This window comes from Nestor notabilis, unplaced genomic scaffold (genome assembly GCF_000696875.1).
Source record: "Nestor notabilis isolate BGI_N333 unplaced genomic scaffold, ASM69687v1 scaffold18078, whole genome shotgun sequence".
NCBI lineage: Eukaryota > Metazoa > Chordata > Aves > Psittaciformes > Psittacidae > Nestor > Nestor notabilis.
In genome coordinates this window covers 29,316-56,427 of record NW_009939800.1, presented here as the reverse complement: position 1 = coordinate 56,427, position 27,112 = coordinate 29,316, and the positions used below count along the sequence as shown (strand labels likewise).

The window sequence follows — 27,112 nt, the reverse complement described above, 5'->3', positions numbered from 1 at the left end:
AGGAATGCAGATAGAGGCAGTGACTGAAACTTGCAAATTTCATTTTCTGGTGTTTTCAGCAGTGAAGCTGGGAAATCTCACACCAGATTGCTGGAACAGTCTGGGGTGCAGGAACTCAGATCGTAGCAGAGACATGTTTGCTGCTTCACCTGATTATTTTCATTTTTCTGAAACTTTCCTCCAAATTTTCTACACTGAAGATTGATATTTTCACATTTTATTCCCCTCTTCTACCTTGTTGTGAAACACAATATTAACTGGTACATTTAGTCACCCATATGTAGCTTATTTCTGATGAACATTGAAGTTTTAGCCATAGCTGGGGTTCCCACAGGCCAGAGAATGGATGGAGGAAGCATTCCTCTTGGTAGCCTTAGGAAAAAGAGAGGAATCCAATCTCCAGTCCTGTCAATCTGACAGCTTTTGACCAGCATCTTGCAGATTGAATGTGAAGGAGGCAGAAAGCCTGATTCTCAGTTGGTACAAAAAGGCTGTCTTAGTCCGGTTACATCCCATAAACAGGGAGGTTGGCAGTTCAGTTTCCAACTCTGTCTTAATTTCATGCATTTAACTCTTCTCATTTTAGAGACTCCCTTCATTTCCTTTCCTCTCCTGTTCCCTTTTCTGTGGGTGGCAGTCAGCTGGCCTGCTCAGCTCTCCTTCCCTGCTGGCTCTTCTGTCCTTTCTGTACAGTAAGTATCTTCACTTCGCTCCTAAAGCCTCCCTGTGATCTCCATGCTTATTTCTGTTCAGCTCCATGAAGTCTGCTATTTCGTTTTCCAGGTCTACCTTCACTACGATGCTTTGTATAATCATTAAAAGAGGACTTCTTAGCTTCTTGCTGCCAGCAGATGCTGAGCTGTAGCGGGCAAATGTCTTAGCAATTTATGTGAGCACTTTGCATGGGAAAAGCGAGCCTGAGGAAAAAGGCTACAAAACAAGGAGGTCACATGTGGTTGGAGTAACAGTAGCGGTGGTATGTGCATCTGTCACTCATGCACTGCATTGCTACTGTGCTTGGATTTGATTTTGAGTGCAGCAGTACATCTTAAAGTTATGTTTGACTTTTACTCATCTTTTTCTCAGCAAACTGACTTCACTGGGAATTCATGCCTTTCAAGCGTCTGCTTTCCAGGTACATTTAGTGCTGCATGAGTCCATAGGAGGGCTAGAGAGTGGGGCTGCAGCACTGAACTGCAGCTGGGTAGTGTGTCTTCTAATAGGTGAATCTCATGGACTTTATCCTCCGTAAGTCTTATCTGAAATTTGCTTTCTTCCCGTTTATCCTCCCACCTACCCTTCTTTGAAAAACTCTTACAGCTTCCTATTTAGCCAGTTCCTATTTCCTCAGCCTGATTCACAGACCTTTCTTCAAGCTCTTTGCACATCCTCCTGGTCCCAGGCTCTCCTCTAGTTTGCTGCCAAGTTCTGACTGTTTTCTGGTACCTCTTTTGCTAAGGAACTGAACCTCTTCTCAAATTCAGAAAATCTACCATTGAAGAAGTTTCTTTTCCCAGTATAAAAGAAATAGCTAGGGCATGAGAGCTAATCTTAACCTCATCCCAGAGCCCAGTGCCGTCTAAGGCAACAGCATGTCCCAGCATGCCACTGCAACAAATGTTTAATTTCCAAAATGCCATGTGCTCTGTATGCTCTGCAGGGGCCAAGCAGCATATGAAGACCTGCTTTTCTGTAGATATCAGAGCAATACACACAGTTAGTACCTCTTCTGAACACCCTGACATGAAATGCTCCAAGTGCAAAGAATCCATTAAGATTTACTCAGGAAAATCAAAGCTGTGATTCTCTTTGGTTGCCTGGCTGCTCTGAAAAGCTAATTTCAAGTGTTAACATTTTAATTTATTTTGGATTCAAGTAATTTTAAAGAAAATTTAACTTTGATTTTGAATGCAGACCCTTGGCTATCCAGCCCTAAAGTCCCACCATTCCCTGCAGAGAAATAGATGGAATATAAGAATCAGAAATACCTAAGATCATGATTACAGAATCTCATTAAAAATAGTCAAACCAGCTCTAGGAAGTGTACCAAGAACAAGCAGCATTAAGGACTAGTTTGCAGACATTCAAGGCCAGGCTGAATGTAGTTTTGAGCAACCTGATATAGTTGAAAATGTCCCTGCTCGTTGCAAGGGGGTTGGAATAGATGATCTTCGAAGGTCCCTTCCAACCCAAACTATAATCACTCAGGCTGGGGTTGTGTGTGCAGTTTGAGATGAGATGCAATAGGCAGGCTTGGGAGCTGATGAGGCTCAGTAAATTGTGCTCTGTTCTCTGATGTTGGCCCATAAAGTCTTAGCCCAAATATTTCCATTCTTTGAGTATCAGCATTTACATATTGTACATCTTGGATGATGAAAGGTTACTGTGCACACCTGAGAGTCTGTGGTCGTGTAGTTTGCAATGCCCCTCTTATAGTATTAAGGGATCTGTCAGCACAGATTTGGGAATGGTTTTTATACAAGTTAATACCTTTTAATCCAGTGGGCTATGAACATACCATAAATTCATATATGAATGATACACAAACACACCACGAACAAGAAGTGCTTCCCTGAATCATGACTTGAAATACAGATTTGTCATACCAAATGCTGATGTGGCCCTAACGATAATAGTGACTGACTGAACAATCTACCTGAGACCTCGTAGTAAGGGAAACCAGGCTCCTTTTGGCCAGTCTAAATGTGTAATGTCAGGGCTCCTGCCTTGTTTGTGTCATGCTCAGATAACTTGGAAGTAATCATCTTGTTTGCAGCTGACTGGAACCATCCTTTTCATTGCTCTCCTGGTTCTCTTTTTGCTGCTGGCTCTGGCTCTTCTGTGGTGGTTCTGGCCCCTTTGCTGCACAGTGGTAAGTACAGGTTTTTATTCTTTTGACTTGGTTTCATCTCTTCTTTTTGAAACCAAGGAGTTGAAGTTGTTGGAGTGGATGGTTAACTTCAAGAAAAATGTTGCTGGGTTTTTATGGCCCTGATTCAACAAACTGCTTAAAGTGCTTGTTAAGTCACTCTGGTCTGGGTTTGTGAATGTTGCAAAGTCTGTGTGATTTTGACACTGAATGAGAAGTTTAAGTGAGGTCGTGGATATGGCTCAAGTTTTTGTAGGAGCTGCAGATTCTAAGTGGGTATTTTGCACTAGCTTGGTGATTGTATGATGCTTTTAAGGCAGAACTACCAGAATAGGAAGCTGTATTTTGAGTTACTTAATAGGGCACTTCTTGACGACTCAGTTCAATGTGATGGATTTAGCTTCTCATCTGCATTTATTTTATGCCTGCTGATTGAGCAGGGCAACCCATCTTTGATATTAGCAGGAAAGCAGAGAAGCCATAGCGTTGAGATGATGAACCCTACCGTTATCTCAGATTTCTCCCGTTGTTTATATATTCCAGGTGATCAAGGAGCCACCACCACCACCACCTCCAGAGCCTGTAAGTATGCTATTTTTGAGCTATTGCACTGCCTGCAGCCACTGTAGTGTATTGTGCTGCCCAGGAATGTCAGCCCTGTAGGTGTCTTAATGACACCTTGAAGGCTCTGAGAGAAAGTCCCTTGGGTCAGGACAGTTATTTCTGCCTTCTGGCCTCTTTATATACATACATTAAGATTATTTCCATCCACAGAGAAAATAGTTGCATAACTCAGAAGTCCACAGACTGAGAGTTCTCATGGTGTTTTGTTCCTTCTGCTGCACATCAAACAGGTGTGTGAGTAAATCTTTGCTTCTGAAGCTGTGCTGAAAGCTGTCCCTCCTGCAGCAAAGCTGCCATTGCTCTGAGCAGTTTATCCCAGCTTTGCAGTATGGAGCAAAGTCTGGCAGCTGAAAGGACTGACAGTGAAGGCCACATTCTTGAGGCTTTGCTGCAAGAGAGGGAGACAACAGCCTGCCCCAGCTGTGGCTCTGCTGCAGAGTGACCTTTTAAAGGACATTTAGCCTTCTCCATTTAGGTTGTGAGCTTTTTGAGGCAGGGTTGTATTTAGCTCTTTTTGGAACAGTAACTGGTGCTGACCTAACTGGTCCTATCCTCAGCTTAGTTCCACTATACTAATTTCATTAAAATAATAGTAATAAATAAAAGTACCTCCAGAGAACTTATCCCTGCCTTTATTTCTTTCCTAGGCATAGACAGTTAAATGATGGAAAAATATTTGCCTTAACCCACAAGAGAAGCTTACAGTATGCTGCTAACTTGCTGTAACTTGGCATGAATATGAGGAGGCAACCACAGCTGCTGTTTTGAGGTTGCCAGAGGCCACCATTACTGTGTATGTGATCCTATTGCTTGTCCTGGGCAGCAGCACTGTGACAGCTTAACTTTAGAATACACACCAAAAATCATTCTGGTTTTAGGGTGATTAGTGTTGTCTGAAACCTGCAATTGCAGTTATGCTGTGTATGAAGGAGGTTTCAGAGAGCATTGCACCCCTGCAGCAGATTTCCCAGATGCTTTGAGATTATTCTGATCTGCAGAGATTTTAAACGTAATCAGGGACTGTGAGCTGATGTTAAATGTCCAGGAATAACACAGAATGCAGATATTATCTATCTGTTTACTTGGGATTACTTGTCTTCATCTCGTATGGAGTGTGGTTTTGTTATACTTAGCACTAGCCTTCCTAGGTATGGTGACTTGTCCTTTAGCTGTTACAGTCTGGTATTGCTGCTGTTAAACTGAATATAGTTATCTAAAACTTGTTCTAATCCACAAGCATTAGATTTCCATTACTATTCAAAATATATGTGGTAGCTGTTTATGTTGCTTTGCTTTGTGTTCAGTGTAGGGGATGTTTGGTATAACAAGGGTTGTTAGACATGATCACATGAAATCTCTGTTACATCACATGGAAGAGCCACTGTATTTTATATTATACTCAAGTTCACAATGAAATCAAGTATCAATAAATTACAACCACTGATGTATTTCACTGGGTACTGGTTTAGGTGTGGCACAAAGTGGGATAAAATTTGTTTGTTAAACAAAACCACAACAAAACCCAACACCGAATCACAATGCCTTCCTTGTATGTTTATTTCCCTGACTTAAGATGAAACAAACGAACAGCAACAAAAAACAGCTAAAAAACCCCATCAGCACCAAAAATCCCCAACCCCACCACCACCACAACAACCCCCTCTTACTGCTTAATAGAAGTGTCAACTCTAGTCTTGTCTGGCCATACTAAAGCATTTGTTGGAGGAACTAACTCATGAACTGTTGCTGAGACATCAGATGTCACTGAATAACTGATGGAAATAATCTTTCTCAGAGGCATAACCTAAGAGTTAAACATGAACAAACAAAAATTCTGGCACATCTTTTAAAAAAATATTGTTGGCTTTTGGACTCTCAATTCCTTTTGCATTCCAATAGAATCATGTAGGGCAATTCTGAGAAAACGTCACCTAGTAATCTGACAATAATATGTGTCATTCTGTAGTATTTGGATTTCACTTGATGATTTATTTATTTATTTATAAATTTCTTTTAGTAAAAACTAAGTTCAGGCAGTGTTTCTAGAAACGTGCTTGTACTGATGAAAATTAGGGAGCACTGTGCATGGCCAGCCCAAGAGCAGTGTGCCCATCTGCATGTCAGCATGAACTGTAGTTATTTGTCGTTATGAGAAGAAGGAATATGGTATTGTAGGAGGCTTGTTGATCCCTTTCCTCAGTTATATGTGTCATGGTGTGACTTTCAGCTGCCTCAGTTCAGTGTGATGATAGGGAGTCTGAGAAATCCCAGTGAATTCTGTCAGCTCAAGATGATAGGAGCAGAAGTGTTCCCAGGGTTGTTGAACCAGAAACATTCACCAGCTTTTAGTTAAGCTATAACAGAACAATGAACCTGAAGCAAATCCCTGATTCAGACTTTCCCACGTTCCAGAAAAATAATCTGCAGTCTTTGTAAGTGCAGGTCAAAAACTCTGGATCTGAGCTTCCTGACAATTTGGAGATGCTCCAGTCTGAGTCCTGGTTCCAAACTGTACAGCTTGAGCCAGACTGTACAAAGCAGCATAGAATAACTAGTTATAGCTGCCATGAGAAAATGGTCTGATGCACATCTTAGAAAACTCACAGTAGTAGCTTCTTTCTCTGTTAGGTGACATTAAGTTCTAGAAGTGCAATTAATAAATGATTTCTTTGGGCCAACTGATTGCTGCATCTTCTGCATAGCAATAGTGGTAAGCCAGTATAATGTATGATTCATTTCCACTTTGCCTTCCCTTAAAAGTCAGTTGTGATTTTGAAGCTCAATGCATATTTGATTGCATAAAAGCTGCCTGGAGAGAGGAATAGAAAATCCTCTTTGGCTTCCCTAGTTAAAATTGCAGCTGCAGAGACAAGAGACTTTTGTTTTTTGTCAGCAAATAAGCATAACACACAAAGCCAGATATCCAAGGACTGGACCATAGGATGTTCAGTTGCTTTCCATAGTTTATGCTGATTGTGTGAGAACAGAAGTAATATCTCCCTGCCTTTCCCATAGGAGTCAGATGATGAAGATGGATTGCCAAAGAAAAAGTGGCCAACCGTGGACGCATCTTATTATGGAGGTCGAGGTGTTGGTGGGATTAAGAGGATGGAGGTATTTGGCTTGTTCTTTAGTGTTGTAAAAATCAGCACGTTTAGCTATAAATTATGACAATCTGGTTTTATGTGTTTTGGGTGGTTTTTTTTAAGCAACCTTGATGGGCTAGAGACTGGGATTTAATTAGGGCTTGTCCAGCTGATTGCACCTGCTGTCCCAGTAACAGACGTCAAGCTGCCATTATTCGCATGAATAATCAAATGAACCTAGCATTATGAGCTAGAAAAAATTTACAGGTTAAGAAATGAGATAAGCACCAAAAGAAGTTTTAAATTAATGAATCAACCTTTCAGTGCAGTTAGTTCAATTCTTTTGTTTCAGGCAGAGTTACACTGGTTTTGAGGGTGCCATCTCCACTGTGCCTGACTGGCTGGAAGCAGTTGGCTTGGGGAATTTAAACTAGGGCGGGTTTTTTTCTCTCTCCCCACCCTCTCCCCCCCTTTTTCTTTTGGGTTTGTTTTTGGTTGGTGGTTTTGGGGGTGTTTTTTTGGGGGGGTTGGGGTTGGCTTGTGGATTTTGGTTTGGTATTTTTGGGGGGGGGGGGTGGTGTGGTTTGGTTTTTTTGGGTTTTTTTTCCCTTAAGTGTTAACTTCTAATGCATAAAGCCACATGTCTTGAAATTGGGCAATGAATCCCTGCCCTGGGATTCACGCACAAGCCAGTCTTCATGTGTAAAATAATGTGTTACTGTGAAAGAAATTTGCCTTGTGCTCTGTCCTATGGCCTCTATATTTCAGGGAATCAGTGGATAATGCTGTGATCAGCTACTAATTCTTGTAAATAACCATGTTAGTGAAATCAATTCAATATTCCTAACGTATTATATTATCCTAATGGATAATATAAGGCAGGGAATTAGCACTCACTTTTATCAGCTGAGGGCCTAATAATGACTTTTTGGGATGTCACACTAGAAACTTCCACTAGATTTAATTGTTAGTAGACAGAGGTGGTCTAATGTAAGTCAGCCAAGGATCTGGACCAAACTAGACTAACAGAATGAAAACAATGGCTTCACAGCAAGTCCCTGCAAGTCTGCAGTTGAAATATTGCATCTTAATATCCTTAACTATTTTCCTTGGTAGAATTTTATCACCAATGCTGAGTAACACTATATTGCCCTTGAATGCAGGGTCACATTTCTGTCTGAGGTTAAGTCAGACAACAAAATCAGGATTTCAGCTTGAAATAAGTAGTGTGTAGTATGTAAAGATAAAGTTACTGACCTCTCTTGTGACTGTGCAAGGTCATCTTTGGAAGAGCCACACAAGTTTGAGGGCTGATGCTCATAAACCATTCATGTACTTGTCTAATGACCCTTTTTTCACTTTTGAACTGAACCACAGGAGCTGCTTAATGCTGGCTGTAAAGACTGCCAGCCTTCAGCTGGGGCTGCTGCCTGCTTTTTGTGTGAGGCAATGGGAAACGTACTACACCTGTGTCCTAGCAGAGCTGGGCAGAGTGCTTCAGATTTCACTTGGAAATGGGTTAATCTGCCCTGGATGCTGTGAATTCCCACAACACCTTAGGTTACTGGATGGTGCAAAGAATAGTAGTTCAAACTGGTTTTGAGTGAGACTATTTTTCTCTTAAATGTGCATTTCTGATTACAGTGCGAGTTTGGTGCCTTCATAAAATGGGCTATGTATCTGGTGGCATTGGGTCATCTGATAGGAACTAGATTAATGTCTGTGAAAGCCACCTGCTGGTGGGGACTTCTGAAGAATATCTACTTACAGTGTGTTCTCGTGACTTCAGGTGCGATGGGGAGACAAGGGGTCAACAGAGGAAGGAGCAAAATTGGAGAAGCCCAAAAATGCTATTATTAAGTTGCCAGAACAGGAGTATGAGCCATGGGAACCCAAGCCGAAAAAGCCCCATGTGAGAAAACCACCTTCCCAGCGGAAATGGTACACTCCGATCAAGGTAGTGTGTCTGCCACTCAGTTTTACCAAGTCGCTTCTGCTGTAATCTTACTACATCCTGCTTCCTTAGTGTAGTCTTTCTTACAGCGGAGCTGCGGGAGCCTATTTAGAAAAATGGCCAGTAACCATCAACTTTGCACACTTCTTGGAACGTGCATTTCACCGGGCACTGTGGTGCAATAGCTTTTTGAGGAAAAGTGGAGGGCATGAGTAGAGATCTTCTCTCCCTCAGCTCAGATCTTCTTTTCAGGCATTTTTGCATAGCCTCAATTGTAACAGCAGGCATCTCAACTTTTAGGAAGGCCAGATGCTGTTTAATGCTGTTTAGTGCTGTCTCAGGGCAGCATACAAGGAGGATCAGATAAAGTGCACCATCCCTGCTTTGACTGCACTGTGGCAAAGGCCTTTGGTTGGAATTCAGCTCTGTTTCCCTCTAGTTCAGCCACAAAATGTAGTTTTTGATTTTAGGCAAAGTCACTCAGTCTCCTCACGCTTTCATCCCCATTTATTCCATATCATTATAGTATCTGATATCTCCCTGTCTTTTAATGTATGTATCCTCACACAACCCGAGAGGCAGGGCAGAGCTGTTCTGTCCACTTACAGAGGAGGAAGCTGTAGGGCTAGCACAGGCCAAGGGAGCAGCATACCATGCTCATCCCAGAAACCTGTGGCTATGTCCCAAACCAGTGCTTTGTGGGATGAGGTCTCCTCTCCCCACCGTGCTCATAGATGAGTTTAACAGTGCTTGAATTTATTGTCTGGAAAGTAGCTGTGATTTTTAAAGCCTGCCTAGGTAGGTAGTCTTGTGGCTGTTTATCCATGCTCTAGCTCACCTCCCATCAGTACAATACTGCTGCGGTTCTGGCTTTTGTTAAGGTAACACCTCTCTAATTGTGCATTTTAAGGGAGTTGTTCACATTAAACTACAGTCATCCTCAGTGAGTTTTGGGCAGGCTGAATTTGGCCCACTGCATATTGGATACGTGTTACCCCACCGAGGTGTCTTTTTCTGGTTGTCCAGATAAGCAGTACACGGAGGGCAAGGGCACAGGAGCAGTATTTGTGCAGACAGTTTAATACAGAAAGGCTGAATCAACTCCCTGTAGTTTAATCTCATGCTATTTTCCCAAAATTTCTTTGTCACATCACTTTTATTTTTTTCATATGTATTCCAGGGCAAACTTGATGCATTGTGGGCTTTGGTTCGACGAGGCTATGATCAAGTCTCTCTTATGAGACCGCAGCCAGGGGACAAGGTAAGGTGTCACAAACACACTGGCATGTCACTTCTCTGTTAGCAGCAGCAATGCTCTTCCCTTTCAGCCACCCTTTCAGCTTCAAAATGAGCTAAAATGTTTGCTGTGGCATCTGTTTTAAAAGGTCACAGCACACGTGTTGAAGTCAAAGGAGATAGGTTCTTTGAGACTGCTCATTTTGAATTTAATATGCAGTAGTCATTTTACAACAGTAATTATCCTTCCTACCTAACTTCATAAAAATGCTTCTCAGATTTAATAATAGAGTTAAGTGAGTAATAAGAGACATCATGAACTCATGAGAAAACTTGTGCGGGTGATGAAGAAACAAATCATCAAAGTTAATGGAGAATAAATTTTCTGTAGAATTCTGTTGAAAGACACTTTTCTCGGTCTTACCTATATGTAGGCAGGGAGTATCTCTGGCCTTGATAAAGTCTATTAGCCAAATACTGGTCAGGAGTAGATTCTTCCTGGAAGGAAGCAGGAAGTCTGTGCTTTTCAGAGCCACAGAGATGGCTGTGTGCTACCCCTGGGTCACTTGTGATAGCATAGCTCAGAGCTCTCACAATTTCCCTGTGAGAGCCTGGCACCATTATGGTTGTTTCTATCTTGTTATTCTGAGGGGAAAACTCTGTAAGAATTAAGTACTGCTGCTTTGGGCTATTGCACCTTCAGATTTGGCTTTCTGCAGTGGCACTTTGAAATGTGAGGACTGAGAAGAAATGACATCACCTTTCTCCCCACTTTGGCCCTTCTCTGGCCAGAGTCCATACATTTCATCACCTTTGTTCTCAGGGGAAGGGGCTACTGAGTTAAAATATGGACCACAAAGTACTGTTTTGGGTAGGAGTGGTGCAGAGGCCCTTGTGCTGGGCTTGTTTGCCTGGGTGACCTTCACATCTAATAATAGACTTAAAAAGTATCCCGAATTTGCATCATCTAGGGTAAATAAGTTGTACTGCCATGGCTTTTGGCAGAATACCGTTATGGCATTTGTCTGGTTATTAACCAAAGATACAGCTTCAGTACTTAAAGTTTAGTCTGTTCCATTTTAGTTTTGGTGCATACAGAAACTAAGAGACCAAACTTGGCTTCCTGTGCTACTTTTTTACTTTACTTAAAATGGTTTTTACTGTTTCACTAAGCTGCATTTTCAGAGCAGCTGTGCTCGAAACACCTTATTTACTTTTTAAGCACGATCTGGAGCTTCTGAATAGGCTCTTTAGGCCCAGCTGTATTTTGATAGCACTAGCATTGTATAATATGAATCTATCCTCTGCCTTTGACTCCATCGGCTGGTACATTTCTATCAGTGCAGAGTACAACAGAGCCTCTGTTAGCCTGCACAGTCAAGAAACATGCAGGGGGCTGGCTATGAACAGGGATCCTCAGTTCCTTGTGTTCCAGTTCTGCTTTGGGGAGTAGAGGGGCTCAAAAGAGGCAATGTAAAACAGAGCGAGCTGAAGGTTTACTGTATCAGGGAGAACATTAGAAAAATCAAATGTACATCTGGGAAATAGGGTGGAAAGAATTCTATTGAGCCAGATTTGGTGGAAGAATAGGATCATCTCTGTTCCCTGGCCTGTGAAATTAGCTGTAGCTGAAGAATATTGAAAACGAGAAAAGAAAATTACTACACATCCTTCTTTCTGGTGGTTTTTTTTTTTTAAAAAAAAGACATCACAGGCCTGTATTTCATGGAGAAAGTGAGTGCAAAAAACACCAAGGTTATTATTTATTGTTTGGTTTACTTTTCTAGTAGCAATCTCTGGGTGGAGAATTGGGTCTTTGTAAGTTATGCTTTTTGGGGGGGGAAGGAGTGTATAAATATACATTTATATACACATAAGTATATATGAGTATACATACACACATGCACACACTGTGACTGAAGAATGGGGAGATCTAGTCAATACTACGAGTGATTAACAGTGTGGAGAGCCTGGAGCTCTGGCTGTGCAGACCTGGAGGAGCCTGGCAGCCCCAGGAGCAAGCCCACTGCTCTGTTTGACCCGGGCCAGGCAGGGACAAGATCACTCCTGCACAGTGTGGTGACAGCAGTCAATGGATTTTGGTTTACTGTTGGGTAGACTTGAAAGTACAGCTTGACATGCCTCTGTGCATGGTGTTCTTCCAGACTGTGCCATCCACAGGCCAGTGATCTTGGAGAGAGGAATTGCCTCCTTCTCTCATTCTTCTCACACCGCAGGGGCTGAGCTGCTGGTAGCAAGGGGTTATGGCCTCTCTGCAGAGCTGGTCGAGGCTCCCGAGAGCTTCCCTGCCCTGGCTCATGCTTCCACAGACTTATCAAGAAAAGGGTCTCGGACTGGATGACCCATCAGTATTAGGCAGGATTGTACTAATAGGACTGGCTGTGAAAATCACAAGCGCTTTTTGGAACTGCCTATTTAAAGAAAACCAGCCAAGCATAAGCTCTGATGCCCCTTCTCCTGGGAGCTGTGCCCACGGTGTTTGGCTTGGCTCTGCAGACAGCTCCTTCTCTTGGTTTCCATTCAAGATCATGTCACCACACCACTGCTGAAAGTGGTTATTAGTTTGGCAAGTACCTCTGTAAAGGGTCACAGGACCCTGCTCACTCAGCTTCTGCAGGTCACCCCTAGCAGAAGCTTCTGTTGCACCAGGATGGGACAGCAAGGGATAAACACACTTAGCTCTACCCCATCATTAGCAGATAGGCTGCTGTTTGTGGGTTGGCTTTTTGCTGAGCTGTCAGACAACATCAGCAGAGGAGCAAAAAATTGAAAAAAGGCTAGCAGCTCTGTTTTGGAGTGCTGGGGTTTCTTCCTTACAGCAATGTATGAAGGTGAAGCCTTCACAGGCATTTGTGCTAGTGCTGCAGTGGTGGATCCCTTAGAGCAAGGCTGCTGTTCCTTTCCTCGCCCAGAATTTTGGGGCTTACAGGAGCAGCAGTCACTCTTTTGGCCCAAGAAAGGTATTGATAGCTCTGAGGCAGGAACACTGCTCATCCAGCAACAGGGAGCATGTCAGAGTGGCCACATGGCCTGGTGAGCTGTGTGTTGCTCAGGATGCTCAGGCTGCCTTGAGGACTTCTCATCACTGTGTTGGTGTCCTCCTAAGCTTGGTTCTGAGCTTACAGGGGGCTGCTATGAAGGTTGGAGTTTATGAAATATTAATGTTTAGCTATCTTGAAGTACCTCATAGAAACCACAGCAGCTGGTGGGGCAGGTTGTCAGTAGCTTCTGCAAAAGGAAACTTTAAAGCTTTTCCCCTTGGCCTTATGGATCAAGAGTGGGGCTATTGCCAACACCAGCAAGTAAACATTAAAAGCCCCGATCTGTGCAGAGAGGAAGGTGAGATGCTCCTTTCAAATGGTCTGCTTAGTTGCTGCTTTCAGCAAATCCATTCCATTTTGCATTTCAGCACATATTGTTACAGGAAATTCTCCAAGGCTTGGTTTACCGAAAACCTCATAAAAAAAAAAGACAACATTTTTCCCCGCAGGCAGAATTGCTCTTGTTTACTTTAAATCTTTAGAAAGTGGTTTCATATTTGTCACTGAAAATTACCTGCAACAGAGAGTGAGCGTAGACTGGATTTTACTGTCACCATCACCCTTGTATACTCATGGGACTTTACTTAGAAAAAAACAATGCTTTAGCAGTACTACCCTGTGGTTTACACACGCAAAGCCCTTTCCTCGGGAAGAGACTGGGAGCAGGCTGTTGTACAAAAACCTGAAAGCCTTTTTTCCGCCTTTCTTCCATAAAACTGAAGGTTAAAAAGTCTGCTGTGCAGTCAGAAAGTTCACAAACTATGAGCTGCCAGTCGTTTTGGAAGCCAGGACTTCTGACTCCATTCAAGTTCTCACTGCTGAGTTACTGTGTGACTGAACAAGGCACAGCAGCTAGAATTACAAACACCGGCCTCTGAAATGAGAACAGGAATTCCTTGTGTTTCTTATTCTGTGTGTCCTTTTCAAAGTGATGGCTCTTAATCTGATAGGTTTGTTAAAGCTCACATCTGATTACCCTAAAATTTTGAGTGATTTCTCTTAATGCTGACCATGACATCTATGTACTTTAGTTTTCCTAACTGCAAAATAATCATGAGAACACAGTATTTATCTTCCTTACAGCTGTGAGGTTTAGTTAAGTCCTGTCAGGCACTGGGGACTCCTCAGATGAATGGTGTGACACAAAACCTATGGATTATTAACAGCTAGAAATTACTTTCTGGCTGGTAGCTACAGGTGGTCAGCAGTTTGAATGCAGCCCACAGGGATGGCAGCACCCGCCTGTCACTCCACACTAGCTGCCCAGTTACCATTGTTATTTTGAGTTCATTCTAATTACTTCTTTTCAAGACCAGCTAATGGTGTTTAATAGGCTTCCCTGCCTCTTGCTTAGAGATGTGTTGTAATTGCCTAAGTAGTAATTGGCAGAGCTACAGGAGCTGCTGGAAGAGCAGCACTGAGCTCCTTCAGACTGCATTCATCAGTGACTGCTGCCTGGTTCTGGGGCTTTTCTCCCTTTGCTTAACTTTTCTGGAGTCAATTACCTTCATAAGCTGCTGAAAAGTTAAAGAGATGGGGACATCACCTGCCACAGTAGTTGTCACTGTCAATGAAAATGTGACACACGTAGCTCCTGTTTTATTACTTTTTGGTTTTTTTCTTTTTGCAAAGGACACCAGTACCGGTGAGGTTCATGGCATGAGGGGAAAAAAGCTCTCTGGTGTGGAACCACCAATGCCCTAATGCACAGTTCCCAGGATGTGCTGAGCACTGCAGCTGGAAACGTGTAATCAGTGACGAATGAATCTCCTGTCCTGCAACTGCAATAAGCGCACATGCTGGCATTACCTCTTACTTGTGCCAGGATTGTGTTAATTCTGATGTGGAGGAAGATTTCACAAATAGGCTTTGGGGATATATGCTGCCTGTCCGCCCCTGGGCGGAACTAGCGCTCTGTCCACGTCTTTGGGAGCCAGAGGCATGCTCAGTAACAACCACCACAAGGGGCTCTTCTGAAGACTGGGTAAAACCCCAGGGCTGGTGCCACTTAGCACACAACAGGATGAAGAAGGTTTGGCCTTGTGGTTAAGAGACTGAGATGTGAATTCAGAGACCCTGGCTGTAGTTGATGAAAGCTACTTCACTTCTGTTGTACTGCAGTTTCACAGTGATGAGGTTAACTAAATTCTAGGATGGTGAGACCATGTTCCTAACAGCACTTTGAACATTTCATAGAATGGACTCTATTAGGTAGACAGGGGGCTCTTCTCTACTCTTTAAGCATGTGTACAACTTCAATATTTATAGTAAAGGACCTGATGAACCTGTTCTGATTCTCATTTCTCAATAGAGAACGTGACTTTCGTGTAAGAACTGGTGACTTAGTCCTTGGTTAACATGCCTGCCTTGGGGAAATAGGCTCCTTTGTGTTGTTACTGAAATTTTCCAGGCAGTACTTCATTGATGCTCCATGATCATACTTAGAGTACAGTGTGTCTAAGCTATGCAGTCCTGGCTTGGAGTTGGGTGACTATCCTGGGGCTTAGGAGGAAGCTCACAACTGAATGTACATCTTTTTTGAGAAAACAAGTGCACAAATTTGCAGTTGCTTACTAGGACTATATGTTCAGATCTGATTTGCATATGCAAAATGAACAGATGTGCTGCAGCCAATGTTTGTTTCTTGGCAGCACCCCTGGGTCAATGCTGAACCTCATGTTACCTTGTGTCAGTTGGATTGCTGTGAGCTTGCATCCTTCATTGTCTCCTGAGTTGGGTAACAGTCCAGAAACTAACCTACCCAGCCTGCCTTAGGACTCTGCTTACATACTTCCAGTAATTATGTAGGAATCTATTTCCCAATATGCAGAATGAATAATTGTGTCGCCATTGTACAAGTTACACAAAGATACTGCACAACTCAAGGAGTTTATGAACTATGTCTGTTAAGTCTTCATCTTGATTTAATCTGGTTTTGAACATAAACATCAGGTTAATAATAAAATCCTCCAGTTTTATATGCCAGTTTTAGTCTCATATAGGAACTGCTTCTGGAACAAAAAGACACTCTGTACTCTTTGCAACAACACTGGTGGTTTTAAGATTGTTGGATAACTTAAGAAGTGGGATATGCAGAACCTCAGAAGCGAGGCTTACCAAAAGCAGCGTCCCCTCTTGCAATGCTAAAGGCCAGGCAGGCCCTGTGAGTGGAGCAGATCTTTGAAAAATAGAGGAGGTGAACCTGGGTTTCTTCTACTGCTGGGGGACAAGCCACTGTCTTTGGTAAGTTGATGCCAGGGTGTGCAACAGTTTGTGTGAGAGAGGTGGCAATTGGGTGGTCATGGAAAAAAGTAGTTTCAAGATGCAGAGCTGGTACTTGATAGACTGGTCAAGCTGCAATAGGGGAAACATACCTGGAATGGGAAGGAGAGTTCTATGTCAGGACTTTGGTACTTTAATTGTTTCCCTGGTGTGTTCATTCCTAGAAAGAATAAGGTGGTTCTGTCCAAAGGAGCTATTCCATCCAACATAAGAGGTTTTGAAGGAGGAGAGGATTTCTGTGCTTTGTACAGAGTATGTCAGCACTGATAATGAACTGTATGAATCTCATCCCAGGAGAAGAAAATCCTTATGAGAGAAGCAAGAGGAACCTGGGAATTTTGGGTTTACCACCTATTTGCGCTGGGCAGTAGCAAAGCCATTTAAGGGCCAGTTACCAAGGGAAGGGTTGGGGATACTTGTATCTGTTTCCAAACTCTAAACAAAGAGGCAGCCTGTCTGTGTGGTGGGCCACAATCTTACATTTTTGGCTGAGGCAAGGAAAATAATAACCATTTTTACCAGAAATCTTTCTGAGTCTCCAGCATTATCCTACACCCCAGGTGGGTAAAGAGCATTGTGCTCTTCCTCTGTGCTCGCCATAATCTCAGCTTGCTCCTGAACAGGCAATCATATAATTCACCTTGGAAAACACGATGACACTTAATTACAGTTTGAGCAAGACCAGTTATGGTCCTTTGTGGCCTGATTTGTTGCTCCCAGCAAGTAACTAATACCTTAAGGCTGAGCCTGTTGCACCCACTAAATGTTTGTTGTTCTTGTTGCTATGCTCCAAAGCTCTCCCATTCTAGGTGATGGACAAATGGGACCTTCTCCCTGAAAACACTAAAGGAAAGAGAAAAATCTCTTGCAAACAAACACCATTGTTTTTTTTCTTGAACCGCACTAGTCTGGTCAGCATTCAAGTGTGTAAATGTGTGGTGCTGTGGTTAAAACAAGGGATGTGAGTCACAAGTCTTGAACTTGTAAATGTTGGGATTTTTGACCCAAAGCTTCTGCATAACTTTGAGTAGATGACATGACCTGACAGTGGCTCTCCTCACTTCCTCCAGTCTGGAAGCCTCACCCATAAAAGCTGTTAGAAAAGAGGAAGGCAGTAAATGGTGTGTTTTGAGTGCAGGCTTAAGTCAAGATATTCCTCTCAGGTTTGGGTGGGATTTGGTTTGGCATGAGTGTACTTTGAGATCGGTAGTAAATATGAAGTACACCTGATAGACCTTAACTTTGATGTTCAGTGTTAGCCTTTTCTGTTCCCTTTGCCACTTCAGTGCTTTTAGGGCTCAGAATCAACAGGCTTTGTTATGGATCTTCACTGTGCGTTACTTCAGCCACAACCTCAGCAAGGTCCAAGACATGTGATGTTGCAAGATATCTTGTGACTCTGGCCATTCTTTCAGGAGGTGTCTGTAGCAAATTGCTGCATTTTCCTGCTATGACCGGGCTAGAAACAATATGCAGCTCCCTGCGGAATGGAGTGTGATACAAATTATTTCAATAGCCCTGTCTTCAATAGGGGGATGGGTTCTCCATGTGTCCATGTCACTTGCCTTGTGTGCCTAAGGGAGAAAAGTGGTATCAGGTATGTGGGAGCTGGATGGTTGGGGATGTGTTCAGCACAAAGTTTAGTTTGGTGAAAAGTCATGGTCCTAGCTTAAAAGGCCAGTTACCCTGGCTATTATTCCTCCCTCAGATTCCTCATTATTGGCTTGTTTCTCCAAGGGGAAATTGGAATTAGTCCACTTCTCTTCAGTGTCTTCCTGCACTAGTCTTCAAACTGAATAGACTGCTCCCAGAGGACCCATTCCTAGTTTCAAGCAGTGCCATGCACAGCTGGGACTGTGAACTGGGGAGTAGTGTCTGTAGATGTGTGTGTCTTGAGAACCTATCAATACTGGATTGTATTCAATTATCTGTATTCTAATTAAAGAAGCTACAGTAGTCTGGAATACTGCAGCTATTAATCTTACTGTAAAACAGTTCCTGTCTTAATTCCCCAGTAAAACTGGACACCATTTTCCACATGGCTCTTTGTTTTGACTAAAAACTGCTTTTTAGATAGTCTGTAAATATTTTTGCATGTTAGTGGAATTAGCTGAAGTGGAAATAACACCCTTGAAAAAAACCCAGTATTTTCAATTTTTGTTTTGAAACACCTTTTCTGTCCAAAACTCAAAGAAAAGATGTTTTGAATTGAACAACGTGTGTGTTTCAAGCCCAAGTGGAACTTACTTTGACATTTTTCTTTTACCTGAAAAATGAAGATTTTTAGTTGGTTTTGACTTTTCTCTTGGTCAGCAGGTGAACCAAAAGATGACTTTTATTGCTGCTTTTATGTGTGGTGCATGCCATGGGCCTGTGATTGAGTTTGGCCTGGCAACCTTGCTCCCTCGGTCAGGAACATGCTGTCTTCTCATTTGTGACTTGGGCATTAACAGTTTCTGAAGCAGGGATGAGCTTTCTGTGCTGTGTCTCCCTGGTGCTGCACCAGTGAGCTAGTGACTCGGTTGTGGGTGGTTTTGTTTGGTTGCTAAAATGTAAGAGAAAAGGCATAAAATTTGCTAATAAGAGTGTCTTTGTGGACTGTGAGGGATCTGCACGTGCCTCAGCTGCTCTTAAATGTCACTGCCCGTTCCTGGGTCAGGGCATGCATCCTGTTTAAAGTTGTGTTACCTGCCACATCTTAAAGCTCAGTTTAATTCCTTTGCAGTGTGAAGCACACTGAGTGAGCCCAGTAGGTTACACCTCTGGGCAGCACCACCTCGCTCACGCTCCACAGTAAACAGTTTCTGCTGCTGCTTGGATCATCTGTGTGCGTTTGTATTCATCATTTTATAATTTTTAATTTTAATTTATCTGATGTACCTAAGGTCATGATAGGGTCCTCACTGTTACCATATGAATGATTCACAATCCACAGCGCAGTGATTTTCTTCCCCTTCAATAACTCCATCACAGATGGAGGGAGCAGAAGTAATATGAGTTTACTTAGAAAGAGGATAGACAATAGACTGGATAAAAAACAGGCTGAACTGATTCTCCTTTTTAAAAGCAGCACTAAAGAAAATAATAATTATATTCTTACTGCTTGGACACTGCCATTTTCCTGGACCTTATTTTTGAAATCCTCCAGTCTTAAGTCAAACCCGTTTTCTCTTACCGCATCATAGTTTTAGGTTACCATCATTTTAGGCATCAGTGCTGAGCTGCCAAATATATCCCCAGAAAATTGTTATTGACAGGAAAGGACTTATTAAACTGGAAGGTATTTGAAGAGTCAGATTCTCGTGCAAACAAGTATTTTATGTTGATGATATTTAATGGTTTGATTTAGACCTAATAAATTTGAATGGCTACATATAAAACTTAATTACAACCTAATAAATTCATTTATAATGAATAATGCAATAAGCACATAATAATTAATAGTGATGATTAGAATTAATATAATCAATATAACTATAAATTATAAATCATATATTTATTGACCTGGAAGCATGATCAGCCTCTAAACTGATATGGGAATCTCTGATGTTTCCAGTACTTCTTTTTCAACACAAAACCAGTATCTGAGTCCCAAATGTAAGACCAGGAGTTGGTAAAAGTTATTTGAACATGCCTCAGAACCAGGCAGTCTTAGGTTTTATGTGACAAACTGTTTCAGCAGCTTACTAATTTCTAGCCTGTATGCTGCGGGGTAATCAGTGCAATTCCCAGGAAATCCATGAAGGTTTTAATGAGCCGTGACATGTTCAGCGCACAGTCAGCATGAAGCAGGGCAGTGTGAGGAAGCTTTTGGCAAAGGCTGATGCACATAGATACTGGCTCATGAGAAGCCAGATGCTAATCCTGACACTTGTCCAGGGAACTTGAATAGTGGGAACTCTGTACCACCTCAGTTCAGCTCTTTCTCTATAAAATTAATGTATCCATAATCTATGCCATTCATAAATACCTTTGCTAAACAAGTTTCTCATACTGTTGCTGTTTTAGGATACTCGGTGTAGGTGTTTCTAACAAGTGTTGTTGCTACAACACTTGTGTTCTTTGTTAGAGGACAGAGATTACCCATTCTTCTAATTTTTCCAAGATTCGATTTTTGCAAAAGTCACTGATCTTAAAGGTATTTATCCCATTGGTTTCTGGGTGTCTGGATGAAAACCTTCACTTAGCTAAAGTGATTCTGACACTTTGTAGGTGCTCACTCTTGTGGTTTTGTAAGTAGCATTAAAACCTGGATCTATTCTTTTGAGTTTGAAAGCTTCCCTTTTACACTGCATTATTGATAGATACTTAGGAAGTGAAGCTACATGCTGATGAACCACATCCATTGCAAGCTGGCAGTCATCCCAGTGACATCCATATACAAAAGTGGGGACAAAGGTGACTACTCATTTGAGCCCAAGGAAATTATGTTTATTTCGCATTCCAGCATCCTAAATGTAATTCTTTTGACTGGAAGCTATTTTATTTTTTTAATTTGGTGGTCTAATGTTTTGGATTGCTACTCCTAAACTTCAAAGGAATTATTTTATTTAATCCACTCTAAAATGTAAAGCTATGTATCATATCATTAAGAAGTCAAAGACCAAGAAATTTCAATAAACATTTAAGAGAAACCAAGTCCTCAGTCAGATACCTCCTTTTGCTACTCAAAATTACAGTACTGAGACTCCATAAATAAAACCAGGAGTGAATGAAAACTCAAGCAAAATTTGTAACAAGCAAAATCATTTGTAAAGGAATGCTATCTTTTATTAAGTCAGCTCATGCAGCTAAAAATAAGAAACAGACATATGTTTGCATACACAAACAAACTGGATTTGTTTTTTGTTAAATAAACACTCATGTATTAAAATGAACAGAGAAAAGGGACAGCTACTGGTAGATGGGGTGATTTTTTAAATTCTTTTTTGCTGAAGTGCTCTTAGTATCATGGTGAAGAGATTTTCCCATGGTGCTCCTTGCATTGCCTGAATCCTTTTAATGGTAGTTGCTTTCTATTGAAAACATGCTGAGTAATAGCTAAAAATTTTGGGGGAACAAGCACTGGGGGATGATGTACTGAGCATTATGATGAAAGTAGCCCAGAAACATGATGCGGTGGCTTTCAAGAGGTTCCTCCCTTCCTTCCCCCTCCTTAAACCACACACAAAAACACATCCTAGGTGGTCGAGGAGGCATTGCCTAGAAGTACAAAGTGCCTGAATTGCACATGTGATTGTTACACTGGGATAAAAGCTGGAGTCAGGACAAGGGCAGATCCTGCTGCTTCAGTATTTGTACTTTTTGAAAAGCCAATTTGACAAGCAGTGTAACAAGAGCCTAACAAGTAGATGGACATATGGGGAGGCAAAATAATGGTGCATTAGGAGCACTGTGCAGATGTGAGCTGAAGTAAGGGCGTAACTCCATATGGCACATTGCTGACCTTCAGTTAGTGCTTGAATGACAGTACGCGGTGCAGGTCGCACCATCTGAGGGGTACTGTACAAGGAGCAGGGCTGAAGCCAGACAGAACTGGATTTACACAGATCATCTGCTTCCTAGAAAACAATACAGCAGCTTCTGACAGCTGTTGTGCCTGAGATTGTCCTGGTATTACTGCATCTTGCAACTCTGACATCTTCCCTAAAACACTTAGTGTATACCATGCTTCTCGAAAAAAACCTGCTATTACCACTATTAAAGTGGAGGTGGCTCTTAATCCCTGTTAATCTCTTGTGCAGGGAGAGCACAGGTGAGCATGCCTGATTTCTCTCCATGTTCTCTATTGTTTAAAAGCCTTTATATGCCTTTGGAAAGGAAATTACTTAGTCCTTTCAAACACAGAATATTAAAAATCCTGTTGTTAACATGTTGAGAAACATCATGGGTTTGTTTGGTTTGGTTTGTTTTTTTTTTTTTCATAAAATAACCCAGAGGGATGTACCTTTTACGTAGAATAGGTGCATTATTAGGGAACTGTGATGAGTGGAGGACTTAATTCTTCAACCTAGAAATCCTTTAATGAAATATGCTTGGTAAATCCAAATTACAGCTTCCAATCTATTATCAGTTGTTCCTCCCTTTCCTGTTCATCTGTTAATACCAACACTGGCTAAGAATTCGGCCTCATTTTATCAATGGCTGCTTGAAGTACTCAGGAGGATTTCCTCCAGTGTTCAGCAGCAGTCTTTGATATATGAGAATGTAGGCGAACACCAATAATCTTTTGTGAGGAAGTGTCACAATACATACATCGATCATCCAAGCCTCTATCTGTCAGGCTCTCCCAACCCAACCGTATTTTTCATGACACAATGTGGCGCATGGCCTTTAAATTACCCATCTGTCTGACAAATCAGTGAGTGTGGCAGAAACTGGCAGCAGTTTGACGTCGCCTATCACTTTAACTGAAGTGAAAGTAATGCAAACAGATTTATGGGATCCCCTTTGATTATAGACTATGAATATATTTGGAATTGATGTTTGGGAAAGAGACACAACAGAGAGGCAGGAAAGGCTTGTAAGCAAAAGCACTATTGTTGGGCGTGTAGCTTTGCATTTACTATGAAGGAGATTGTTCTGTCCTTAGTTTTTTCCCTCCCCATATGGTGCATCTCATCTGAATACCTCTGACTTCCCACACACACACCCCCCCCACCCCGGGTGATTATTTAGCTGTTCTAAATTCATAACTTTAGAAGTATCAAGGCTGAGTTTTCTTAAATGTATTTGCAGTACAGCTACTAAGTACATCTGTAACATTCATTGCATGGCAGTAAATACTGCTGAATTTCCAAGTGTGCTCTAAACACAATGGAGCACAGCAGAAGACAAATAGCTGACAAGGGTGGCTGCTCACTCCAGTGCTGGTGAGGACTGAAGTTCTGTGATGGAGTAAAGTATTGTTTTCATTTATCCAATGGTTTATCTTTTTTGCAGAAATAACCAAGACCTTGACTTTTGCACTTTGCCTTCATCCAAGGCTCTGGCTGCAGTATAGTATTGTCTTGCACCTGGTTCATAACTAAAGTGTGCTGTAACAAGCCTGGATTTTTAGAAAGGGGATTTTATCCTACTTACTGATGCTGTTTAAGTGTAGTGGTGAACTGTGATGGTGAAAGCTACGATGGAGAACTACTAAGTAGGTCTCTCATATAGGCAACAACATGCCCATTTAAACAACTCTTGGCTGCAGCTAGGCTTTTGAAGCCCTTAGCTATCCAATCCAAGTAACTGGGACAGTGGTACCCTTTGGACATTAGTACATTTGTTGAATCATTTACTGAGCTCTCTGGAGCTTATACAAGCTTCTCCTGATACACTGCTTGGCTGTCTTCAGAGGAGCTGTAGACTTAAGTGATCACCTTCTTTTTAAAAAACAGTTTTCATGAACAAGTCACTTAACAAAACAGATAGTTGTGATTCGCCTGTGATGGCTTTTGCCTGGATTCCAGGGGAAACTGTGATTTGTTGGGTTGCCACAGAAACTCATCCCATTCCCTAAACATTTTCAGAGTTTTGTCACGCCAGACAACACTGACTTAGCAGCCATCTGTCACTGGTGTGTGTTCTTGTACTCCCCTGTTATCACAGCCATTGGTAGCTGTGGGGATCATGATCTACAGCTGCGTAGCTCTAAGATAAGCTTTTCTAAATCTGGAGTCTTTCTCCTGAATTTTGCTTGAGAGATGTTGGCATAACCTTGAGCTGAATTTGATTTGTTTATTCCAGCGTGCAACCTAAACCTCTGGTGTCGTCAGCATCATGGTTCTGCAGGTCTTTCAAAACAATGGAGGGAAGATGCCTTCTGGGATGGCTATTTTGTAAACAAACCAGTTTTTCTCCTTTTCCCCCGGTTAGTGTTTGCCTTGAAAAGAAACAAACAGGTAACATTCACCTCTATGCTAAGCTGTAGAGGCCATTGTCATTAGGATGATTGCTACATGGAACAAAACAGGCTTGCTGCGCAAAGGAGAAGGTGCTAGCAATTGGAGTTCATCACTGATGGGATGGGTACTTTCCAGCCCACAGTTCTTATTTGGAAACCACATCCCAGCTCCTGTAAATGGGCTGTTGGCAGTGTCACTCCTGCATTTTCAGGCAGTTTTCATCTTAGGTCTTTGTATATGATGATGAGAGGCCTTTTGACTTCAAGGTGCCGGCTTCTGCAAGGCTCGTGGCAGCTGGGTTCTTGCATAAGCATCTCCTCACGCATCCCTAGGTGAGGAGGTGGAGACAGTGGTGCTAAGTGTTGCATTTCCTCACACAAGGTTGTGTCTGCAGGATTTCATGCAGCCCCTCAGAAACAGTGGGGCAGTTCATAAAACAAGTCAGGGATCATGGGGAGGAATAAGTAGAGCAGACAGTAGAGATCTTGCCATGTAGGTTTTGAAGTGCCTGGGAGCCTTTGGCTGCTCCCCACAGGAAAGGCTAGGTGGTTTTTGGGGTCTGTCTTTCTTCCTGTCTGGAATTGGTTAGTTGCAACCTATGAAAAGCTTTGTTTCGGCTGAAGGAAACCTTGACATATTTGCATTTACCTCCTAATTGACTAGGATGTTCCCAGTGCTTGGTGTTTTTTCAAATCCAAGCTACTCCTGTTTTAAAATCTCCATCCACAGTTCTCCCATCAGGTTTTGCCTGCCAGCATCCCACATATATTCCGAAAACACACTCATTGGAAAACCCTTTGTGCAAGTCCTACACCTTGTTGGTGTTAGGGAGGGAAGCCACATCTACACGGAAGCGCTGAAGACAGATGTACTATCCTAGTGCAGTGTTCAAAGCATGGACACCAGCTACACTATCATCCTGCAAAAAGGAAAGCTACAGATGGCGTCTTTGCTAAGGTTGTTCCTTTGGTATAATCCTGTCTCTACTGTGAGTTTTTTTCAAATACGGCTTTGCCAGTCAGAGATCTTACCAAGGCACACATGACTCTGGTGGAGCTGTGGCTTTAGGCATGTTCTGCATGGCTGTACTAGCAGAGCAGAGGGCACAAGTGAGCAAAGTCATACTGGGGTCCCTTTTTATTTAAAGTAGGCTAGGAACTCTTAAACCCAATGGCAGCATTACTTTCTAGTGCTGACCTTTAGCATAGTATGCTCTGAATGTCATGTCTAGGACCCACTGAATGATACTGGATGGAGAAATCTAAGTGCAGCCTGGCCCCTCTGCTTATAATCCCTTTGGCTAGCTGCTGCTGAGTCAAAACACCTGCTTTTTATGAGTAATGAATTTTTCTTTGCCTCTAGGGAAGATGCATGAACTTCACTCGAGTGAAATCGGATGGAACCTCTGCCCCTTACAGCCCACCGCCGAAGCTGCCGCGGCGCGATGATGTTCCTCTCAACAATGCTCCAAGGAGTCATTCTCCTCCTGTGTCTCTGCAGCCTCCTTCCAGGCAGCCACCTCCTGGACCACCCCCATCCCGAGTGCCTCCCGGACCTCCTCCGTCGCGCCCACCACCACAGCCCATGGCTTAGAGTGCAGCAAAACCCTAATCGACAAAACATGTCTCTTTGCTGAACACAGCATATTTATTGAGTATTGGTTTACAGTTAAAGATATCAGAATTTGTTGCTGGTCAGCAAAAAAAAGAAGAAAAAATCTAAAAAAAAAAAAAAAGGAAAAATTGCCAAGTGTCAATTTTAGTGTATGAATATATTTATACCACACGTGCTGAGTAAACATTCAGTGGATAGATTCAGAGCTATGGGGTATAGAAACAAAGTGATCATCTAGATACAGTAGCAGCTTTTGTATGTATACAGTTGAAAATCTATTTACGTATGACGTTTATCTGGCTTGGTATGTCAGATCATTCACTAATAACTGCAGCCGGTACATGTGCGTCAGCTGTTTTGATAGCTGCCACCTGCAAGTTGGTTAAATGTAGTTTATTGAGGAATTTGCTTTCTTTTTCCCAACAGTACTGCATCCAGATGTTAATATGGAACAATAATTGCAAAGATAACTTTCTGCCTTTGGTTCTGCAGGTGGAATTTCCATGGAAGTTTTTAAGAAGGCTTTAACAATAATGAGGTAAAATGAGACGATGTGCCAATAATCGAGCAACAGTAATCTAGCCTGGGAGAGGGATATCTTTTTCTGCTGAAAAAATCAGGTTTGAACTTGCCATCTCCACGTATGTTTAGACTCGGTTGCGTAGGACCATCACTGAAGGCCAGGGTTCAGATTTGTCCAAAGTTCAGAGGAATTTTGAGAAAAACATTTTGGCCAGGTGTTTAGTTTTTACTTACAGAAAACAAGTTCTCAAATGGAGCAAACATTCATGCAATTTGAGCATGAATACTGTAATATGCAAACAGCATGTATTATTTTTATCAGCAGCATTGAGGGACTGATTCCATTACTACTTAATTAGATAAATTTTCTTTTGATCTTACTTCCAAGCAGAACTAGATCCTCTTGTGATTAAAACATGAATTCCTCTATGAGTAGCTCTTTCTTTAGACAGCCCAGATCCCACTAAATGTAACCCTGCAGTCTGCCTGTGGTTGAGAGGCATGGCATGAAGTGTCAGCATGAGCTTTTATCCCTGTTTTATATATTGTTTGGCTAGAGTATTTCCCAAACAGTGTGACCGCTCACCCCTGGCCTCCATTCTGTGTGTCACCAGAAAGTGATGCGAGCACCCACACAGAGGTGGGAATTTATGACGCGGGACTGTGGGACAGCCCATGAATAGTGTTCACTGAGCAACACCTGAATGGGTTGTGCCCAGATCATTCCCTAGTGAATCAAAGTAACACCTGAGCTTGCTTTTTCTCTACTACTACCTATCATATTGGAGAGGGTGGCTGCAAATTCCTATGCTGGTTTGCTTTGGCACTGGCTGTGTTATTAGGATAGTTGTAGAAATAATGTTTATGTTGCATTATGACACAGCATATACCTGTCTCTCCATCTGTGTGTAGGTGTGGGTGTGTAGCACATCACAGTAGTTACTGGCACGTAAGTCTAAAATAAAACATTA

General features: G+C 42.2%; 1 protein-coding gene across 1 annotated transcript in view; it reads left to right on the top strand.

Moving 5' to 3' along the window:
• Positions 1-25,598, top strand: part of LOC104410005 (anthrax toxin receptor 1-like) — a gene marked incomplete at its 5' end in the record, with an annotated part of 30,360 nt that extends 4,762 nt beyond the window's left edge. Inside the window, 6 exons of the mRNA XM_010020054.1 lie at positions 2,777-2,872; positions 3,413-3,451; positions 6,509-6,607; positions 8,369-8,536; positions 9,714-9,794; positions 25,368-25,598. Coding sequence (XP_010018356.1) covers positions 2,777-2,872; positions 3,413-3,451; positions 6,509-6,607; positions 8,369-8,536; positions 9,714-9,794; positions 25,368-25,598 — 714 coding nt within the window. The remainder of the gene's footprint in view (positions 1-2,776; positions 2,873-3,412; positions 3,452-6,508; positions 6,608-8,368; positions 8,537-9,713; positions 9,795-25,367) is intronic.
• Between the last annotated feature and the right edge of the window lie 1,514 nt (positions 25,599-27,112).